General features: G+C 53.9%; 1 protein-coding gene across 1 annotated transcript; it reads right to left on the bottom strand.

Moving 5' to 3' along the window:
- Positions 1-1,010: 1,010 nt before the first annotated feature.
- Positions 1,011-2,541, bottom strand: LOC127488346 (protein FAM246C). The gene has a single exon (XM_051837250.2). It carries the CDS (start codon positions 1,805-1,807, stop codon positions 1,103-1,105), a length of 705 nt encoding a protein of 234 aa, XP_051693210.2. The 5' UTR covers positions 1,808-2,541; the 3' UTR covers positions 1,011-1,102.
- Positions 2,542-14,177: the final 11,636 nt, after the last annotated feature.

Genomic DNA, 14,177 nt, shown 5'->3' with positions numbered 1-14,177 from the left:
CAGCCCTGGGGCCGTGGCAGGGCCCCTAGGACCTAAGCAACCCCCTCCCACAATACACGATGCAGAATGACCTTGGCCCGAAGTGCCTGGGGGACGGGGTTTAGGGCGAATCCTGCCCTTGCTCCACTGAGTGCCTGCCCATGCAACTGGAGAGCCCTGAGCCAACCCCTAGTCCACCCAGAGCCCCAGCCCCGCTCTGCTCCTCTCTCCTGGGAAGACTGGGTCCCCACCTTCAACCTTACACATCGCACCTGGCTCCTGGAGCAGGCAGAGGAAGGAAAACCAGCAGATCTTAAAAACGCCAGCATTTGGCCAAGATTACGTATTTTACTCAAAAAACAGGGCTGGGCAACCAACCGAGGGAAGAAGCTGTGGCGGCTTAACTGGCTGAGTGCGCATGCAAGCTGCCCTGTGAGTGCTGATGGGCCCTGGTGACACAGGCCAGGGGTGGGGACACTCCAAAAATCAGCCTTCGGGTCTGAATGTAGCTGGTCTTTTCCGGGGGGGGGGGGGGGGACTGGCATCCCGCTGTGTCGGGGTCAAGTGAAAGTGTAAGTGTCTTTGGGGTCATTATCCCAAGTAAAGTGGAGTCCGAGGGACGGTGACGGTATGAGGTTCTGTGCGCCAGTGGCACTCAGTGTCCGGGGAGACGGTGGGCTGGGCTGTCACTTGGGTGACACTGTCTTAGCTGCTCCCGTGTCCCTGGGGTTCGTTGCTTGGTGTGTGGGTGACAGTCCCAGTGGTGGAGTCTGCCGATTCTTCAAGGCCATCAGAGGCGGGGACCCTGCGACCACGTGTCCAGAGGCTGGGGACAGCCCCCTGCCGACCCTGCCCTCGCACCCTCCTGGAGCCAGGCTGCTTCTGGCCCTGCCAAAAGGAGTCTCCGACACACCCCCTCCTCCCAGGCCCAGCCCCGATCCAGCCCGGACCCAGCCCCCTGGCTATGCATTCGCCGCACCCCTCCGTGGGCAGTCCCTGGCCTCTGCGGCCCCGCCGCCCTCCTCCTCCACTCCCTAATGTACACCACAACGGGGCAGGGCTCTCGCCCCCTCCCGACGGCACCAGAACCCCTGGGCTGATCGCTCCGGGCACGCGACCGCCCTCAGTCCCCGCCACCTGCCGGGGCGCCGGGCGGCACCGGTGTCTTCTTGAGGTTCTTCCGGGCCGGGGCTCGGTTCGCAGCGCCGTCCGCGGGGCCGTCGGGGCCATCGTCTATGGATCTCGAGGCAGCCACCAGGGCGTTCACGGTGCCGAGCGCCCGCAGCAGGCCCGGGCCGCGGAGCGCGTGTGCGCGCGGGGCAGCGCGGGGCTCACGGGGCTCGCGGCGCGCGGGGGGCGGCGGCGGCGACGGCGGCGGCAGCAGGGCGCGCAACGCGTCCAGCTCGGCCCGCAGCTCCTCCCGCAGCGCCTCGAGCCCCGCGCCCAGCTCGGCGCGCATGGCCGCCAGCCCCTCCTGCAGCCGCTGCTCGCTCACCTCCAGGACTCCTGCCGGGTAGGTGGCCCCGCCGCGTGGCTCCCCGCACACGGAGCACACGGAGCCGCCGCCGCGCGCCTCGCTCTTCGCGCTGGGCCCTTTCGCCTCCGCCTCCATCGCGTGCTCCGCCAACCGCAGCAGCCGCGGCGCCGCCTTCTCCCGAAGCTGGCCTCGAAGTCGGGCCAGGCGGCCTGGGGCCCGGGCGTCCTCCTGGCCCGGCCCGTTGGGCTGCGCTGTGGGCTCCCGCCGGCGGGCAGCGCCGCGCCGCAGCGCCTCGCTCGCCGCGTACGCGCTGCGGGCCTGCACCCACTGGCGCCCGGGCTCCGCCGCCATCCGCGCCGCCGCCTCCACCGCTGCTACCGCGGGCTCCGGGCCTGCTCGGGAGCCCCGGCCCGCAACCTAGCGACCGCGGGCCCCTGGGACGGCGCTGGGAACGACTGAGGGCCCCGAGGGCGCGTGGGGGTGTGGGTTCGTCCCGGGGCCTGGGGAACCCTGGCAAGGCCAGGCCTCGGGGACGGCTGGCGTCTCTAGAGGCCCTGGGGTTCGCCGCTGGCAGGCAGGCGCTCGTGCACCGTCGGCGGGTCCCCTCCCAGCGGCCTAGGCCGAATTGACACCCAGAACCCTGGGAAAGCAGCCAAAGATGGCCCAGGTCCTTGGGCCCTGCACCCGCGTGGGAGACCCGGAAGAAACTTCAGAGCGGCCCAGCTCCGGCTGTTAGAGCCATTTGGGACATGGAGCAATGCCCCCAGAGTCGGGATAGGAGCTCGCCTCCGTCAGGGCCAGGGGAAGGCTGGGGGTGGTCGTCGGCCCCACAAGCCTCCTCACTGGCTCAGGGCCGCCTCCGTCCGTGTCGTAGCCCAGGCCGCTGTTTCCCTCCCGTGCTCTGCTGCCGTCCACTCACAGCTAGCTGCAAGGAACCCGATCATTCCTGCCACGCACACAGCCGACACTGAGTGAGGCCTCTGGGGGTTCTGCCCATCTCACACTGTCCACCCAAGCCCCCCTCCCCCACAGCTCCCATGTGTAAAGTGACTGCTCTCTGTCCACCAGAAGGGGCGCATCCCTGAGTTTAGGGCCGGGTCCCAGCAGAGCCAAGCATTCAATGGCGTCACACAGGCCTGATGTTGTGTGAAGGACCAAATGGATGAATGGGCTTGGGATCCTGTATCCGTTTTATAACAGGGGGCTGCAGGGCGGAGCTGGGTGGGACCGGCCTCCCCCGCGGGTTGCTGACTAACCCCCTGGTCCTCAGCCTGGGGTCGGGAGGCTCAGGGCCCTGCTGGCTGTCCTGTCCTCGGAGGTCTCTTACCACCGCACCCCATCCGTTCTGACCCCAGTGCCTTTGGCAACAGTGTCTGTGCCCATCACAGCACCATAGGCAGTTGGCTGGAGGCGCCCTCTAGAGGGCAGAAGCCTCCCCGCCCCCTCACACACTCAGCGTGTTGTTCTCACTGCCCCCATCCCCCGGGGGACTAGTTAGGACTTGGTGCTCTGGGGCCTGGGGCCTCCTGCAGCAGATGGTGGGGAGAGAGGGAGGGCCTGGGTGGGGTGGATCCAGGTGAGGCTGGGAGGGGACACAGCTGCTGGAACCTGCTGGAACCAGCAGAGGGCCAGTGTGGCGAGCTTATTGGGGTGTGGGGTGGGAGTAGGGGTGGTGGTGGGTCTAGGGGTGCTGTCAACTCTGTTCTTGGGCAGCCACACTGGAGAAGTCTGGGTTCCCTCGGGTTCATTCACTCCCTGCAACCTTTCAGGAAAGTGCAGAGGGAGTGCAAATTAATTCTGACTCCCGCTCCCTCTCCGTTCCTGCTGAGTCACCTATCTCTAGCTCCTGGCTCTTCTGATCCCTGGAGCCAGCCGGTGGCCCAGGGGCTCTGCCCTCTCCCAGTCTGCCCCAGTGAAATGAAGCGACCCTGAGATCCCCAGGAGAGGGTGGATGGGAGAGGCAGCAGGGGCTTGGGCAGAGCAGGCTGCTGGCTCCATCGTCTCTGGCTGATTTGCTCCTGCAGGGGCTGCAGGGGTGAGGGGTGGGTGGTGCCTGTGGACCCCAAAGCCGCGAGTTGTGCAGGTGCAAGGGGGAGGGTGACCCTGAGGAAGGCTGCAGAGCTGTGAGTGAGGGTGAGCAGGTGCAGGTGGGCTTTGTGAGACGGGTGCCGGAGGGCAGGTGTGAGCTTGGCCAGTTGGAGGGGTGGCCTTGGGGCTGATCCTGGAGCCAAGGGTCCACGGTGGAGGCTGCGGCTCCCCAACCTGGGCTTCTGCACATGGCCCTGTCCCCTCCACTGGGACTGGGCTGCTTGCCCGGGAACATTGGCTCCCAGCTTTGGCCTGGCCCAGTCCCAGCTGTTGTGGGAATTTTGGGGAGTGAACTAGTGGATGGGAGCACTTTCTCTCTCTTGCTCTCACTCTAGCTCTCTCTCAAATAAAAAACAACAAAAAAATTTTTTTTGGTATAAAAGAACTCCAAACCCTTGATGTTATCTGATCACCCAGTAATATCTGATCGGTCCCTCATCTCCCATTGTCCCCTAGGTGGCGCTGGTGTGCCTGGCCGGCCTGCTGCAGAGATGCTGTTGGCTCAGTCTGGCCAGACTGCCCCGCCCCCCCAGGGTGTCCCCTCCCCTCATTTTCCATCCACTGACCCCAGCGGGCCCCTTGGCTGTAAATTTCCACCTGACAGGGGGTTGAGCCACCTCTCCCCACCTCTCTGAAGCCAGGAGCCAGGAGCTTCTTCCAGGTCTCCCACACGGGTACAGGGGCCCAAGGACTTGGGCCATCTTCTACTGCTTTCCCGGGCCATAGCAGAGAGCTGGATAGGAAGTGGAGCAGCCGGGATTTGAACTGGCGCCCATATGGGATGCTGGCACTGCAGATGGCGGCTTTACCTGCTCTGCCACAGTGCTGGCCCCCTCATTTATTCTTTAGCAGTGTATGGGAGGCATCTGGGAGGGATACGCCCTGCCAAACAGCAGCCTCTCTAGGGTTCCCCCTCCCTTGCCTGCTGAGCCATGCTAAGACCCTCTGGGTGTAAACCTCACCCATTCCTCAGTGGAGGGACCAGGCAGGGGCGTCTGTGTGCTGGGTTAGCTCCTGCTGTCAGACAAAGACCCCGGCTTTGGGTCTGCCCCTCCGTGACACCCACTCGCTCAGTGCTGAGTGTCCTGACCACTTCCTGCTCCGGGCCCATGCACATCCTGCTCCTGTTGGGACGTGGTTTGTACACCCCTCCTGGAAGGGCCTTCTTGCCCCCTTGCTCCTTTGCCAAGCTGCCTTTGTGTCTTTCTACTTCTTGGTATGCAAGGCCCCTGGCCTCTGTTCCCTTTTGGACTGGGAGAGGGACCTCGCGTGTCCTCAACACCAAGCGCCCAGCACACAGCAAGCATGCTATAAATACTGACCACCATCTGTGCGAAGATTGTGTAGGTATTCAGTAGGCACTCAATAGCTGTTGGCTTCCTAACGGCTGCTGGGCTCATGTGGGTCCAGGTTCTGGGTGCTGGTTGCACCTCCATGTCCCCTGCCCGTCTACACCCTGTCCGGGAGTTCATCAGGGAACACCAGGGTCCACACCCAGCTCTGCAGCTCTGCCGCATCTGGCATTCAGAGGGGCCGAGGAAGGGGACAGGAAGGAAAAGTGCACGTGGGGCCTGGGGAGGGCACTGGAAGGGGGGCACACGGGCAGTGTGGCAGCACTGCAGCTCCTCCGGTCTTCTACTTTTCTTAGTTTTTTACCTCAAGAGGCAGAGATGGAACCTCCACCTGCGGTTCTGGCATCCCATAAGGATGCTTATTCAAGTCCCGGCTGCTCCACTTCTGATCCAGCTCCCTGCTGATGCACCTGGGAAAGCAGCAGAAGAAGGCCCAAGTGCTTGGGCCCCTGCACCCATGTGGAAGATGGCCCAAGTGCTTGGGTCCCTACACCCACATGGGAGACCTGGAAGAAGCTCTTGGCTCCTGGCTTTGGTCTGGCCCGGCTCAGTCCTGGCTGTTGTGGCCATTTGGGGAGTGAACCAGTGGATGGAAGACCTCCCTCTCCCTCCCTCCCTCCCTCCCTCTCTCTCTCTCCCTTTAAAATAAATAAATAAAATTTTTTTTTGACAGGCAGAGTGGACAGTGAGAGAGAGAGACAGAGAGAAAGGTCTTCCTTTGCCGTTGGTTCACCCTCCAATGGCTGCCGCACTGCGCCGATCCGAAGGCAGGAGCCACGTGCTTCTCCTGGTCTCCCATGGGGTGCAGGGCCCAAGCACTTGGGCCATCCTCCACTGCCCTCCCGGGCCACAGCAGAGAGCTGGACTGGAAGAGGAGCAACCGGGACAGAATCTGGCGCCCCGACCGGGACTAGAACCCGGTGTGCCGGCGCCGCAGGCAGAGGATTAGCCTAGTGAGCCGCGGTGCTGGCCAAATAAATAAATCTTTAAAAAGAGGCAGAGAGACAGAAAGAGTGTTCCCATCCGCTGGCCCGCTTCCCAAAGGCCTGCAACAGCCAGGGTCCTGGGGCTAGGAACCCAGCCCAAGCCTTTCTTGTGGGTGACAAGGACCCAATTACTTGAGCCCTCACTGCTGCTGCCTCCCAGGGGGTTGCTGGCAGGGAGCTGGAGTCAGGAGCACAGTGGGGAATTGAACCCAGGCACTCTGCTGTGGCACATGGGCATCTCAACCATGGGGCCCAACACCACTTGCTCCCCATTTCCACCCTAACTCTTTTTTTCCCCCTTAAGAAGATTTATTTATTTTGTTTATTTGAAAGGCCAGGTTACAGAGAGATATAGAGATCTCCCATCCACTGGTTCAAAAAATCCCCAAATGGCTGCAACAGCCAGGGCTGGGCCAGGCTGAAGCCTGGAGCCAGGAGCTTCTTCCAGGTCTCCCATGTGGGTGCAGGGACCCAAACGCTTGGGCCATCTTCCACTGCTTTTGCAGGTGCATCAGCAGGAGGTGGATGGGAAGTGGAGCATCCGGGACTCGAACCAGCGCCCATATGGGATGTCGGTGCCGCAGGTGGAGGCTTAGCTTACTGTGCCACAGTGCCAGCCCCAGGATAAATTTTTCTAGATACCTGTGCTCTTGGCTTCTTAAAATCCACACAAGCCATTGGGCCTTTTGGTAAATGTTTTCATAAGTTGATACACAGCAGTTCAAAATTCCTTGCTAAGGTTTCACTAAAAATTGTTACCAAGGATAAGAAATAATTCTAAGTCAAAATACCAAAATTAGAATTTTTTTTTTTTGACAGGCAGAGTGGACAGTGAGAGAGAGAGACAGAGAGAAAGGTCTTCCTTTTACGTTGGTTCATCCCACAATGGCCGCTGCGGCCGGCGCACTGCAGCCGGCACACTGTGCCGATCCGAAGGCAGGAGCCAGGTGCTTCTCCTGGTCTCCCATGGGGTGCAGGTCCCAAGGACTTGGGCCATCCTCCACTGCCCTCCCGGGCCACAGCAGAGAGCTGGACTGGAAGAGGGGCAACTGGGACAGAATCCGGCGCCCCGACCAGGACTAGAACCCGGTGTGCCGGCGCCACAGGCGGAGGATTAGCCTAGTGAGCCGCGGTGCTGGCCCAAAATTAGAATTTTTAAAAAATATTTATTTATTTGAAAGGCGAAATTACACATACAGAGACATCTTCCATCTGCTGGTTCAATTCAAGATGGCAGAACAGCAAGCACTGGGCCAGACTGGAGGCAGGAGGCAGGAGCTTCCTCCAGGCCTCCCACAGGGGTGGCAGGGGCCCAAACACTTGTGCTGTTTTCCTCTGCTTTTCTGAGGCCATCAGAAGGGAGCTGGATCAGAAGTGGAGCAGCTGAGATAGGGAGCAGTGCCCATATAGGATGCCAGCATCCCAGGTGCCTTACCCACTACACCACAATACCAGCCCTGAAATTAAAACTTTCCCAAGTAGAGCCAGCATCATGAGTTACATGGCAGTCTATCATACCTGCCTCCCGTATGAGTGCTTGTTTGAGTCCGGCCCACTCCACTTCTGATCCAGCACCCTACTAATGTGCCAAGGATACCTGCCACCCGTATGGGATTCTGGGCTGCAGGCTTAACCTTCTATGCCACAGCGTTAGCCCCAGTCTAATAACATTTTCAACCACATTCTGAATGGCAGCTTTTTTCGAAATTTCCATTTGATTGACTCCTTCCCTCAAATTTCTAGGTATCTCTTTATGGTAAGTTTTTCTCCTTCTTTATTGTGGTTCAGTTATGGCCTGGCATTAGAAATGTTAATTGGGTCATTTGATAGAATCTTGCAAATCTCCAACCATAGGTTTTTATTTTCCATTTTCTTTTTCTTGTATTTGGTCTGACTGTATTATTTCTGGAACTTTGTCTTCTACTTCTGATATTTTTTCTTATGTCTCATCTTTTCTATTGCCAAGTCTTTCCATTGCATTTTAAAATTTGATCTATGGAATGTTCATTTCCAGTATTTCATTCTGGCTTTTTAAAATCTCAATTTCTTGGGAGTGATTTTCATTTAGATCATGAGTTTGTTTCTGATTGCTTCTAAGTAATCTGACTATTAATTTTTTGAATTCTGTTTCTGGCATATCCTCCATCTCTTCTTCTTCAGCCTCCATTATTGAAGAGTTGTATTGTTCCTTTGGGAAGTTCATATAGTCTTTCTTATTCTTTTTAAAAAAATGTATTTTATTTATTTGAAAGAGTTACACAGAGAGGTAGAGAAAGAGAGAGAGAGAGGTCTTCCATCCACTGGCTCACTCCCTAGATGGCTGCAACGGCCGGAGCTGCGCTGATCTGAAGCCAGGAGTCAGGAGCTTCCCCTGGATCTCCCATGTAGGTGCAGGGCCCAAGCACACTGCTTTCCCAGGTCACAGCAAAGAGCTGGATGGGAAGAGGAGCAGCCGGGACTAGAACTGGCGCCCATATGGGATGCCGGCGCTTCAGGCCAGGGCGTTAACCCACTGCGCCACAGCGCGGGCCCCCTTCCTTATTCTTATTCAGGATTTTTCCTTCTTCTTTGGCATTTCTGGTTGACTTCATCTTTAATTTGTGACTTTGTGCCTGTGGTGCGATTTCCCTCTTCTATGAGCTGCTGTGTGTCTTTGCGTTGCACGTGGAAGCACGCAGCCCTGCCTGCTGAGCCCTGTTTACTTCTAGATCATGATGGATGTGGGTGCCAGGGCTGTGGTGCACTAAGCCCCGCCTACTGGAGACACTAGCGTGTGAAAGGAGCTCAGGTTTTCACTGTTTAGGACTACTCCTTGTTGTACAGCTTGTGTGGTGATTTGTGAACCACTCTGAAATGTGATCCTTGTTCCCAGTTGGGGCGTTTGTGAGGTGGCCCCTGCAATTGATGGGTGTGTGCACAGGACGCAAATGTGGCAGTTCCCTGCTTACACTTGAACATGTAGACAAGCAGTATGGCTTCTCCCCTCCGGCTGTGGGTCCAGCTGAGGGGAGGGGGGAGACATAGACGGACCATGGCGTGCCCAGCCTCTCGGCTTGTTCCCCTGTACTTCCTCCTTCTTCCTGCTTGGAGCTTCAGTTGCAGTTTGGCAACTCCCTGCCCACTGCTATCTTCAGCTCTGTGGATGTGCAACCTCTGAATGGTTTGCTGGGGGGTGGGGGAATGGTGGTGGTGCCAATCTCCTCATTTGGTCTCTCCGCTGTACCTCTTTGCTCCCTTAAGATGGACTCGAGCAGTCTCTGGTGGACGCGTGGGCTTCTCTGTGCAAACTTCTCAAGATTCCGTCGCCAGCTTGTATCCCCACTGCTTCTTCACTACCTGTTCTTCCCCACGTGACTGGGAACGTCCTGCCGCTATACCGTCATCTTGGTCCCTCTCCCTGCATATTTGCACGCTCACCTCCTCTCAAAGGAGACCAATGCTTAGGCAGTAGCCCCGGGGTGTACAGTTTATGTCCGTGCTGCCACAAGAACCACGTAAAGGATCTGTGCAGTCCTCGGTGTGAGCACAGATCCTACAGCAGTGACCTTCCCCAGGGAATCATGGAGCCCTGAACACGTGGAACCTCCTACAGTGACTGCCGAAAGTCCCAGCTGCATGCTGCGCTCTGCCACACAGACACCTTGTTTTCACAGTCCTGGCACTCAAAGCTCACACAGTCATTAGCACCCAGCCCCCTTGTGAATTCTCCCAGCCAGTCTCAGACATCTCCTCTTGGCTGGTTGCTGGGCGCACAGACACAACTCTGGTGCAGCTGTTATGTGTGTCCAAAATGGTGTTTTCCCTCTCTTGGCTAGTCACAGGCAGTGAGTGCCAGGTGGCTGGGGAGAGAACCCTTCCGCTCCTTTTTTCTCTAGATTGGCTGGTACTCTGTCCCCCACAGGGCTCCAAGCCAGACTTGTGCCAGGCTCTTCCACGGCTCTATCGCCAGTGGCCTGGGCTGCTGCCATGTGGTCTCACCTCACTCTAAAGCTCGTGCTGAGGCTTTCAATTGCTGGGGTCTTGAGTTGTGTGTGTGCACACCCTCCATGTAGATCCACAGTGTCCTCGGACTTGTGTGGAGTTTCTTCTGCCATTTTATTCCTAACTCTTCCCTGAAATTGCACTCTCTTCTCTTTGAAACCATCTTTCCCTAGACTGGAGCAGTGAGCGCCCTCCCTATTTCACCATCTTGAAAATTTCCCACAGTACTTTTTGTCAGTTGGATTGATTCTGACAAAGTAACTATAAAAATGGGCTTAGATATATTTTCATAATTTTAGACAAGGGTCAACTTTTTGAGACATCAATTTTTTTATCCTGCTTTTTATGTTTATAAAATCATTTTTTTTTGACAGGCAGAGTTAGAGAGTGAGAGAGAGAGACAAAAAGAAAGGTCTTCCTTCCGTTTGTTCACCCCCCAAATGGCTACTATGGCCGGCGCGCAGCGCTGATCCGAAGCCAGGAGCCAGGTGCTTCTCCTGGTCTCCCATGGGGTGCAGGGCCCAAGCACCTGGGCCATCCTCCACTGACTTCCCGGGCCACAGCAGAGAGCTGGCCTGGAAGAGGGGCAACCGGGACAGAATCCAGCGCCCCAACCGGGACTAGAACCCAGAGTACCGGTGCCGCAGGCGGAGGATTAACCTAGTGAGCCGTGGCGCTGGCCATCAAATCATGTTTTTATGTGTACTTCCTTCTCCTTTCCTTTGGGCAATTTTGAGCCTTTGAAAGCATTTATTTGGTGCTTATTTAATCCATTCACATTTTTAAAAAAGATTATTTTATTTATTTGAAAAACAGTTACAGAGAGAGGTGGAGCCAGAGAGAGAGGTCTTTCATTCTACTGGTTCACTCCCTAAATGACCACAACAGCTAGAACTGAGCTGATCCAAAGCCAGGAGCCAGGAACTTCTTCTGGGTATCCCATATGGGTACAGGGACCGAAGGAGTTAGGCCATCTTCTCCTGCCTTCTGAGGCACACTAGCAGGGAACTGTGTTGGAAGTGGTGCAGCTGGCACCACTAGAACTGGTACCTATATGGGATGCCACTGTTGCTGGCCGTAGCTTAACCTGCTGCACCACAGTGCTGGCTCCAATATTGTTTTAATTTATTTGAACCACCCTAATAGGAGTTTTCAGAAGATTCTTTGAGCCTTGCAGGTGTGAATTGAATGCAAGTAAGAATTTTTTTAAAAAAAGATTTATTTATTTATTTGGCACAGTGGGTCAAGCCTTAGTCTGCAGTGCCAGCATCCCATACAGCACCAGGTTGAGTCCTGGCTGATTCATCTCCAATCCAGCTCCCTACTAATGTGCCTGGGATGGCAGCAGAAGATGGCCCAAGTATATAGGCCGCTACACCCACGTGGGAGACCTGAAGAATCTCCTGGCTCCTGGCTTTGGTCTGTCACAGCTCTGGCTGTGGCAGCCATTTGCGGAGTGAACAAGTGAATGGAAGATATTTCTCTCTGTCTCTCTTCCTCTTTCTCTGTAACTCTGACTTTCAAATAAATAAATAAATAAATCTTTTAAAAATGTATTTATTTTTTGAAAGTCAGGGTTACAGAATGAGGGAGAAGAGAGATCTTCCATCTACATATTCAGTTGTGTTGTTGCCACAGGGCTATGATATATGCAGTTTACAATGTTAAAATACAGGTTCTGGGGCAATGATTGTGGTATACTGGGTTAACTGCTTGTTGGAATGCCTCCGTTCATTGTCAAAGTCCATGACTTGAGTCCCTGCTACTCTGCTTCAGTTCCAGTTCTTTGTTAATGTGTCCTGCGAGGCAGTAGATGATAATTCATCTACTTGGGCCACCACCATCCATTAGGAAGACCTGGTTGGAGATCAGGTTCTAGGTTTTAGTTTGGCCCAATCTTGTGTGTTTTGGGCATTTGGAGAATGAACCAGTGGATGTCACACCCACCCCCACCCCCCCGCCCAGCTCTCAGTAGCCTGGGTTAGGAATAGATGAAACTAAATAAACAATTTTGGAATAAACTGAAATCTCTCTTATTGCAGGTCCATTTCTCAATGACTATGTCGAGGGTGATTAAATTTTTCCCGTAGACTCCTGAATGTCATGAAATTATAACAGTGTGCTTCACAAAGGTTATGGGAAATAGAATTGAGATTCAAGTTTAACTTTGGTGCTATAAATTTGGAAACCACACATACTCATATTAATAGATTTCTTTTTTTAAATAGTTAAGACCTTTTAAAAGAAGACTTACTTGAGTGGCAGAGTTACATAGAGAGGGAGAGACAGAGAGGTCTTCCCTGCACTGGTTCACTCCCTGATAGCCACAGTGGCAGAAGCTGGGCCAATCTGAAGCCAGGAGCCAGGAGCTTCTTCAGGTCTTGGACCATTTTCTGCTGCTTTCCCAGGCCATGAACAGACAGTTGGATCAGAAGAAGAGCTGCCATGACCCAAAGCAGTGCCCATGTGGGATCTGGCACCACAGACAGAGGTGTAACCCTAAGCCATAGCACTGTCCCATGAATAGATTCCTTAACATTGAGATTATCATTATTCCTGGAACAAATAGCATTCCTTCTCTCCTGTCCTTTTCTTCTATTATGTACTTCCCTGCCTCTACCAGTAGATGGCAGCGTTTCCTCAGATTCTGTTCCATTCCCTTTCCTCTTTCTGTGATTGTTTTCTTTAAGATAATTCATTTACTCTGATCACTGAAATTCTGCTGCTTAGCTCTCTCTTCTGAGCTAACAACAGCAACTTCAAACACAATGTGTCCCAATCTCACTTCTTTTGATCATACGCTTTGTTTTTCCAGTTTCAGCCTCCTGTGCCAGTGTCCAGGCAGTCTCTCATGCACACACATGGAATTAAACTCCACTTTCCCCCCTCTGCACAACCAACTCATACTGAGTTGTGTCTTTCTGTTCATTATTCTTGCTACTCTATGCCTGATGGTGAGTGGTCATGGCTTGCTCTGATTTCTTCTCCTCTGATTCTTCCTCTGTGTCTTTCCATTCTCCTTCCAGAAGGACTGTTAAAATGCAAATGATGGGAGCTGCGCTGATCTGAAGCCAAGAGCCAGGAGCTTCTTCTGGGTCTTCACATGTGGGTGCAGGGGCCCAAGGACTTGGGCTGTCTTCTACTGCTTTCTCAGGTACATTAACAGGGAACTGGAAGGGAAGTGCAGCATCTAGGACTTGAACAGATGCCCATGTGGGATGCTGGCATCACAGGCAGTGACTTTATCCACTACACCATAGTGCCGTACCCCAAAATTTATTTTTGAAAACCTTGTTACTGTGATCTACCTTTTTTTAAAAAAACCTTTTATTTAATAAATATAAATTTTGAAAATACTTCTTTTGGATTATAGCGGTTCTTCCCCCCATAACCACCCTGCCACCTGCAAAACATCCCATCTCCTACTCCCTCTCCCATCCCATTCTTCATTTTTAATTATCTTTATATTCAGAAGATCAACTCAGTACTAAGTAAAGATTTCAACAGTTTGCACCCACACAGACACACAAAGTACAACCCAGCGGTATAGTATTCTAAAGAGTACATATCCCATAATTTCTTTATCCAGTCTACCGTTGATGGGCATTTAGGTTGGTTCCAGGTCTTGGCTATTGTGAATTGTGCTGCAATAAACATTAGGGTGCAGACCGCTTTTTTTGTTTGCCAATTTAAATTCCTTTGGGTAAATTCCAAGGAGTGGGATGGCTGGGTCGAACGGTAGGGTTATATTCAGGTTTCTGAGGAATCTCCAGACTGACTTCCATAGTGGCTTGACCAGTTTGCATTCCCACCAACAGTGGGTTAGTGTCCCTTTTTCCCCACATCCTCGCCAGCATCTGTTGTTGGTAGATTTCTATATGTGAGCCATTCTAACCAGGGTGAGGTGAAACCTCATTGTAGTTTTGATTTGCATTTCCTTGATTGCTAGTGATCCTGAACATTTTTTCATGTGTCTGTTGGCCGTTTGGATTTCCTCTTTTGAAAAATGTCTGTTTAAGTCCTTGGCCCCTCTATTAAGTGAGTGATTTGTTTTGTTGTGGAGTTTCTTGATCTCTTTGTAGATTCTGGCTATTAATCCTTTATCAGTTGTGTAATTTGCAAATATTTTTTCCCATTCTGTTGGTTGCCTCTTCACTTTCCTGACTGTATCTTTTGCAGTACAGAAACTTATCAATTTGATGCAATCCCAATTGTTAATTTTGGCTTTGACTGCCTGTGCTCTGGGGTCTTTCCCAAGAAGTCTTTGCCTATGTCAATGTCTTGCAGGGTTTCCCCAATGTTCTCAAATAATTT

This window comes from Oryctolagus cuniculus, chromosome 21 (genome assembly GCF_964237555.1).
Source record: "Oryctolagus cuniculus chromosome 21, mOryCun1.1, whole genome shotgun sequence".
NCBI lineage: Eukaryota > Metazoa > Chordata > Mammalia > Lagomorpha > Leporidae > Oryctolagus > Oryctolagus cuniculus.
The sequence above is the reverse complement of the archived record's forward strand: the minus strand, read 5'-3'. Positions and strand labels throughout refer to the sequence as shown.

Excerpts from the sequence above, each read along its gene's own strand:
- LOC127488346 (XM_051837250.2), bottom strand. The coding sequence starts at position 1,807 with ATGGCGGCGGAGCCCGGGCGCCAGTGGGTGCAGGCCCGCAGCGCGTAC.